At 44.3% G+C, this 7,880-nt stretch overlaps 3 protein-coding genes across 3 annotated transcripts; all 3 read left to right on the top strand.

Moving 5' to 3' along the window:
• The first annotated feature begins 1,054 nt into the window (after positions 1-1,054).
• On the top strand, positions 1,055-1,789 carry LOC136068962 (uncharacterized). Its single transcript, XM_065776906.1, has one exon. It carries the CDS (start codon positions 1,055-1,057, stop codon positions 1,787-1,789), a length of 735 nt encoding a protein of 244 aa, XP_065632978.1.
• A 3-nt stretch (positions 1,790-1,792) lies between these two features.
• LOC136068961 (uncharacterized) lies at positions 1,793-2,353 on the top strand. Its single transcript, XM_065776905.1, has one exon. The coding sequence runs from the start codon at positions 1,793-1,795 to the stop codon at positions 2,351-2,353; it is 561 nt and encodes a 186-aa protein (XP_065632977.1).
• Positions 2,354-3,952: 1,599 nt separating this feature from the next.
• On the top strand, positions 3,953-6,148 carry LOC136068960 (uncharacterized). Its single transcript, XM_065776903.1, has 2 exons — positions 3,953-5,132; positions 5,259-6,148. Exons 1-2 carry the CDS (start codon positions 3,953-3,955, stop codon positions 6,146-6,148), a joined length of 2,070 nt encoding a protein of 689 aa, XP_065632975.1.
• Positions 6,149-7,880: the final 1,732 nt, after the last annotated feature.

The following is a 7,880-nucleotide window of genomic DNA, read 5'->3' as shown; positions in this document are numbered from 1 at the left end:
AATCTTATGACTATGGTCACGTTATATCCCCGTGACTGGGCATTAGAGTACCAATGAATTACTCCTGTAGGGGAAAAAAAGCCCAATCTAACATAGTGGGCCTAAAGCCCCATGTGAGGATTACTGTGCGTCCGAAGAGAAGGAGATGGTAAGGGTAAGGCCCATCTGGAAGAAAGATCCCCGGAAAGAAGGATGGTTGTCGTCCGAGGAGACCGCCTTTTGTCCGAAGAGATTATATTCCTCTGACGCGAATAGTATGGATCAATTGAACGTAAAAAAGGCCAAAATGATCTTCCGAGGACTCCTCCTGATCAAGATAAGTTCTGGGTATATTTGGAGAAGATAAGAATGAGGAAATATTTAAAGGAAAAGCTGCTACCACCACATTTAAGGCACTGCAGCAACTTCTCTGGCCACATTTATGTGGAGAAGACCTCTGAACAATGTATCCTCACCTACCGCCACTCACACAGAGCTAAAGGAGATGCTTGACATGACATATACTCAAGTAGGCTCACGGATGAGGTACAAGTGGACGATGGAGATGAGGAGAAGGGAGGTTATATAAAGGAAAGAAGCTCCTGAGAAAAGGAGAGAGAAAAAACAAGGGAGAAGAAAACAAAAAAGCTTTATTGTAACCCTAAGATCTGTATTTACCACATGATCAATAATATACCTCTTCGGACACCAATTCTTTACATGTAAATTCATGTTGATTTATACTTGAGGGTTGTGATTAATTGTTGTCGATTCCATAATCAACCTAGCTCTTTCACCCATTCTCTACAAATTCATTGTTTTGGGCTTGGGCCACAAATCCTAACCCTACAATTGGCGCCGTCTGTGGGAAGAGCTTGAGTGTAAGGGGAAGCAACAGCAGTTGGTCATGGCCGAACCAAGGTAACAACCGGCAGAATCTGGGGCGTCCCAGCATATAGACCCTTTTCTCAATTTGGAGCGGAGACAAGATTGTGAAGGTAGTGTACATACTACACACACTGAGCGAACTCAACCTCGTGGCGGAAGTCATGTGTCTCATGCAGAGAAGAATAGCATGCAAATAGAGATTGAAAGGTTAAGAAGGGAGTTGCGCCATGCGAAAAGAAAATGTACTGCCTCGCATTTTGATGAAGACTCGGGTGACGAACAAGACATCACTTATGAACAAAGGTCTCGAACTTCAATCAGTGAACCTTTTTCATATGAAGATGAACACCCTCGCAAGAAGCAACCTCAAAGGCCATCACATGGAGGGGTGGGAAATGATGCCATGAGCAAGGCTTTGAATCAAATCTCTAGGTCACCTTTCATGCGCAGGATTGAAGGAGCAAAGCTTCCTTGGCACTTTAACCAGCCAACCTTCACTATTTACAATGGTAAAACGGACCCTGTGGAACATGCGAGCCATTTTAACCAAAGGATGGCTATCTACTCGAGAGATGAAGCTCTGATGTGCAAGGTATTCCCTTCTAGTCTTGGACCCATGGCAATGAGGTGGTTTGACAACCTGAAAGTAGACTCCATCAATTCCTACCAAGAGCTCACTCAAGCTTTTGGTTCACGTTTCATCACATGCCGAAGGGCAGCTAGGCCCTTGTCTTCTCTGCTATCCTTGAGCATGCGTGAAGGTGAATCCCTTAAGGTATATTCAGATAGATATTGGGAGATGTTTAATGATATGGAGGGCAACTTTGATGCAATGGCCCTAGACGCGTTTAAGCTGGGTCTCCCCACTAATCATGGTTTAAGGACATCCTTGTCCGGCAAACCTGTCACTAACATGCGTTAACTTATGGACCATATTGAAAAATATAAAAGGGTTGAAGAAGATCAGCAGCAAGGGAAGGGTAAGGATAAGGTTATCCCCCAAGACAGGAAGGACTTCAGGTCAGATCGTTACAACAACAATAAGCTGCGGAGAGATTTCGCTGGGCAGTCGAGGTCAACAAATGCTCAAGCAGTCAATACAGTGTTCAAGGAGCCAGTTCATCAAGTTCTGGAAAAGATCAAGAATGAATCGTTCTTTAGGTGGCCGAGTAAAATGGTAGGGAACCCTGAGAGATGCAATAACAATCTCTATTGTCAATACCACCAAGACCATGGGCATGCCACTGAAGACTGTAGAAGTTTGTGGGATCATTTGGACCAGCTGGTCTGTGAAGGCAGGTTGAGGCATCTTTTGCACCACTCCAGTGGCCGAGGAGGTCAAGTGAATTTTGAGTCTGAGAAAAGAGATTCTACGAAACCTCTATTAGGTACTATTAACGTCATTTTCACAGCGCTAGGAAGAACAGGGTCCTGGCCGTCCAAAGTTATGTCAGTGGCTCAGCTACCAGCAGGGGATATTGGTTGAGATCCGAGGAACCCTAGACAGGCTGTCACGCCCGTTTTAGGCTTTTCGGACGAAGATAAATCTGGAACCATTCAATCTCACGACGATGCTTTGGTAGTCACCATCAGAATCAGGGGATATGATGTGAAGAGGGTAATGTAATGGTGGATCAGGGTAGCGCGGTGGAGATTATGTATCCTGACCTCTACAAGGGGCTGAACCTCAAGCTTGATGACTTAACTCCATACGGTTCTCCCCTGGTTAGCTTCGAGGGAAGGATGGTCACCTCGAAGGGACAAATACGGCTGCCCGTACAGACTAGCTCAGAAGTAGTAGAAGTGGACTTCATTGTTGTAGATGTTTATTCCCCTTATACGGCAATTGTAGCTAGACCTTGGTTACACACGCTAGGGGCTGTTTCCTCCACTCTGCATCAAAAAGTCAAATATCCATCCGAAGGGCGCGTTTGTGAAATCCACGGAGATCAATCCTCGGCTAGACAATGCTTGGTGGCTGCCATACGACACGAACCTGAAACTGAATCCTCAGTTAGGGCGGAGGGAGACTTATAGCAGTTAAGAGGTCGGTTGTCACCTGACGAAGATCTTGGTGAAGGCGCTAAATGCGAGGACTTAATGCAAGTTTTAATTGGGGGCAATCCTGAAAGATACTTTCAAATCGGGTCTCAGATACCTCAACCAGAAAAGGAAGAGCTAATTGATTTCCTTAAGAGAAATATTGACGTATTCGCCTGGAGTACTTACGAAGCCCCGAGAGTGGATCCAGAGTTCATTTGCCATCATTTGAGGGTCAACCCACTGAGTGTACCTAAGAAGCAGCCTCCTCGGCGGCCGTCCAAAGAGCATGCGGATGCAGTCAAAGAAGAAGTGATGAAACTCAAACAAGCTAGGGCTATTAAAGAAGTTTTTTATCCTGAATGGTTGGCAAATACCGTGGTGGTAAAGAAGAAGAGCAGAAAGTGGTGAGTTTCATGGATGCTACTGTCGGCCATCCTCGGATGAGTTTCTTGGATGCTTTCCAAGGTTACCATCAGATACCGTTAGCCCCAGATGATCAAGAAAAAACCGCTTTTGTTACCCCTATTGGTAATTAACATTATAAAGTGATGCCATTCGGTCTGAAAAATGTAGGTTCTACTTATCAGCGGATGATGACCAAGATATTTGAATCACAATTGGGCAAAAGCGTTGAGGTCTATATAGACGATATAGTGGTAAAAAGTAAAGTTATTTCTCAGCATGTAAAGGACCTTGATAATGTTTTTGAAACCCTGAGGAGACAGAAGTTGCCTTGAACGCCTCGAAGTGCTTATTTGGTATGGGATCAGGCAAATTTTTGGGTTACATGGTAACGCACAGAGGAATTGTGGTCAATCCCGATCAGATAAAGGCTATTCAAAATCTGTAGCCTCCTCGGAATCCGAAAGAGGTTCAGAAGTTAACAGGGATGGCAGCTGCTTTGAACCGATTCATCTCCAGGTTCGCGGATAGGTGAAAACCCTTCTTCTTGCTGATCAACAAGTGGAAGGGATTTGAATGGACTGAAGAATGTGCTTCAGCTTTCCAACAACTTAAAGACTACTTGGCTCGGCCACCGATTATGTCTAGCCCTGAGCCAAATGAGGTCTTATTTGCCTATATTGCAGTGGTTCCCCATGCTGTAAGTCTAGTGTTAGTAAGAGTGAATCAAGGTATACAAAGGCCGGTTTATTGTGTGAGTAAGTCTCTACATGAGGCCGAGATCAGATACTTGCCACGGGAAAAAGCTATTTTGGCAGTAGTACTTGGAACACGAAAATTGCCCTACTACTTCCAAGCACATACTGTCGTTGTGCTCACGCAACTCCCGCTTAAGACCGTACTTCGAAGTGCCGACTACGCGGGGAGGATAGCCAAGTGGGGCACTATCTTAGGAGCTTTTGATATCAAGTATATGCCTCGCACTTCAGTCAAAGGGCAGATCTTTGCAGATTTAGTGGCCGAATTCACGGAACCCAGCTTAGAAGAAATAACGACAGAGAGAGACATGGATGGAAAATCGGTTGGCATGATTTCTCAACAAGATCCTGCCCGCTGGGAAGTATATGTGGACAGTGTTGCGAACCGGAAAGGTTCTGGAGTAGGGCTAGTCTTGATATCTCCAGAGAGAATCATCATTGAAAAGTCATTAAGGCTGGATTTTGGTGCAACCAATAACGAGGCAGAGTATGAAGCCCTATTGATAGGAATGTTTATGGTCCGAAGAATGGGAGGAAAGGCAGTGGAGTTGTTCTTGGACTCAAGACTAGTTGTGGGCCAAGTACAAGGAGAGTTTGAAGCGAAGGATGAAAGAATGCAAGGATACTTGAATAGAGTCAAACGTTTGCAGTCGGAATTCGAATTTTTCAGCTTGCTACATGTTCCTAGAAGCAGTAACGCACATGCCAATTCTTTGGCCACACTAGCCACCTCTTCGGAACAAAGTTTACCGAGAGTTATCCTCGTTGAGGATTTCCATGAGCCCACAGGGACAGGAGGGGATGTAGTTCGAGTTCACCATATCAGAGACAGTCTCTGCTGGATGAACCCCGTAATCAAATTCTTGAAAGATGACATTTTGCCAGAAGAACGGGGGGAGGCTGACAAAATTCGAAGGAAGGCAACCAGATTTTGGCTGTCCGAGGACCTAAAATTATACAAACGATCCTATTCGGGACCATACCTGTTATGTATTCATCTAGAGACGGCTGAGGCGCTACTAGAAGAGTTGCTTGAAGGAATTTGTAGGAGTCACACTGGAGGTAGATCTTTGGCTCACCGAGCCATTACTCAAGGGTATTGGTGGCCGAACATGCAAAAAGAAACCCATGATTATGTAAAGAAATGCGATCAATGTCAATGATTTGCGCCGAACATACACCAACCAGGTGGAGTCCTCAACCCACTATCTAGTCCGTGGCCGTTTGCAAAGTGGGGTTTGGATATAGTGGGCCCATTCCCAAGGGCCGCAGGAAACAGAAAGTACCTTCTGGTCGGCATAGACTATTTCACCAAATGGGTTGAAGCTGAACCTCTGGCCAATATCCGAGACATAGATGTGCAAAGATTTGTATGGAAGAATATCATTACTCGTTTTGGAGTTCCTCATACTCTCATCTCGGACAACGGGTTACAATTTGACAGTAATGCATTTCGAAGTTATTGTAGCGAACTGGGAATCACGAATAGATACTCTACCCCTACCTACCCTCAGGGGAATGAGCAAGCTGAAGCAGTTAACAAAGTCATAGTTAATGGATTGAAGAATAGATTGGACGATGTGAAGGGCAAGTGGGTTGAAGAGTTGCCACACGTGCTTTGGGCTTACAGAACTACGCCTCGCAGATCTACTAGAGAAACCCCTTTTTCGATGACTTATGGTGCTGAAGCTATCATTCCTTTGGAGACGGGGTTCCCAACTCTAAAAACTAGCTCGTTCAGTCTAACCAGCAATGATAAACTTCTAGAAGTAGGCTTGGATTTGATCGAAGAAATGAGAGAAAATGCAATGGTTCGACTGGCACATTACCAACAGAAACTCAGGCAGGGCTATGATGCCAACGTAAAGCTAAGGCCCCTAGAACCCGGTGACTTGGTACTCAAGAAAGTCGTTGGCACTGTAAGAAACCCAACTTGGGGGAAATTAGGACCAAACTGGGAAGGGCCATATCGTATTACTTCAGGGGCTGGCATTGGGGCATATTTCCTGGAGGACTTGGATAGTCATGTAATACCACGCCCCTGGAATGTAAATAACCTCAAAAGTTACTATTATTAATCGAATCATTTCTTTGGTCACTGTGATAACTTGTCATTCTCAATTGTTCTCTAAGTGTTTAAACTTAAATCCAATCATGCCTGCAGTCTTCGAACCAGATGATTTGGGTTAGTTAACACTCCTTGTTCTCTAAGTGTTTAAACTTAAATCCAATCATGCCTGTAGTCCTCGGACCAGATGATTTGGGTTAGTTAACACCCCTTGTTCTCTAAGTGTTTAAACTTAAATCCAATCATGCCTATAGTCCTCAGACCAGATGATTTGGGTTAGTTAACACTCCCTATCGGTTCTCTAAGTGTTTACATTTAAATCCAATCATGCCTGTAGTCCTTGGACCAGATGATTTAGGTTAGTTAACACTCCCTATCGGTTCTCTAAATGTTTACACTTAAATTCAATCATACCTGTAGTCCTCGGACCAGATGATTTGGGTTAGTTAACACTCCTTATTGGTTCTCTAAGTGTTTACACTTAAATCCAATCATGCCTATAGTCCTCGGACCAGATGATTTGGGTTAGTTAGTACCCCTTGGTGATTCTCCCTAAGTATTTAAACTTAAACCCAATCATGCCTGTGACCCTCAGACCAGGTGATTTTTAGTTAGTTAATACTTTTGTGTTGCTATTAATACTGAAGGTTAACTTTAGAATGAATCTTGCCTGACATTCTTAACTGTGTTTAATATCAACTCTAACCTATGCTAATATTCTTAGTGTACGTGCGAAAAGATCTATCCAACTTTTATAATACTTGTTATGTTCATTACTTAACAGCAACTTTTATGTATTGTCCTATTCGGAATCAATTTTAGTTATATATATTATCAGCAAAATAGGTTGATTATGTTTGCCTACGTTACCATAATTACAAAGTGAAGTTACTTGTAGCAAAAGTAAGTCATATGGTATGCAACAAATACACCAAAAGTAAAAGAGAAACTGTTTCATCGATCAAAAGAGGATAGTTTACAATCCCTTACATAGAAGGAAAACAAGAGAAAGAAAATAGTAAAAAAAAAAAAAAAAAAAAACTAAAATCTAAGTATCTAAGTTTCAGCTGAAGGGACCCTAGGATCGGCAGCCTGGCTTGTCCGAGTAGCAGCAGCTTCTGGGGCCTGGTCCTTGGGCTCTGAGGATGTTTTCTTTTTTTCCAAGCCCTCGCCCATATCCTTGGGTGGCTCAGCTGGGGTGCTCTGATCACCTGGCTAGCAAGAATCATTGGAAGGCTCAAGGATGGTTGGAGGAGCTTGGCTGACCAAGGGTTACTTCGAGGCCTCTGGGAGTTGTGTTAGAGGAGGGAGATCAGACTCTGGGAGCTCTCGGATGTCTAGGTCATAATAAATGCTCCTAGGCAGCCTCAGTTCCGAGTCAGCAGACACCCCAGCAGCATCCAGCGCCTTGCCCCATGTTATATCGTAATAGTCTCGGCTGACTGAGGCAAACTGCTCAGTAAGACCTTTTTCGGTCACCTCCACTCCCAGTTGGTAGGCTGCTTTCTTTTCAGCCTCGGTCTCCTCCTTGGCCAGTTGAGCGTCCCTTTGAGCCTGCTTAGTAGCCTCCCTGGCCTTCTGAAGTTCGGCATGAAGTTCCTTCACAAGTGCTTTCTCAGAGGCCAGATTATTCTGAGTATCATTTAGAAGCTTGCGTTGGGCTTCGGCCTGGCTCTCAGCATTTTTGAGACCAGCATTGAGGCTATCCCTTTCCTGGGTCACCCCTTTTAGCTGGTCGGAGA

Source organism: Quercus suber, unplaced genomic scaffold, assembly GCF_002906115.3.
Source record: "Quercus suber isolate HL8 unplaced genomic scaffold, Cork oak 2.0 scaffold_144, whole genome shotgun sequence".
NCBI lineage: Eukaryota > Viridiplantae > Streptophyta > Magnoliopsida > Fagales > Fagaceae > Quercus > Quercus suber.
The sequence above is the reverse complement of the archived record's forward strand: the minus strand, read 5'-3'. Positions and strand labels throughout refer to the sequence as shown.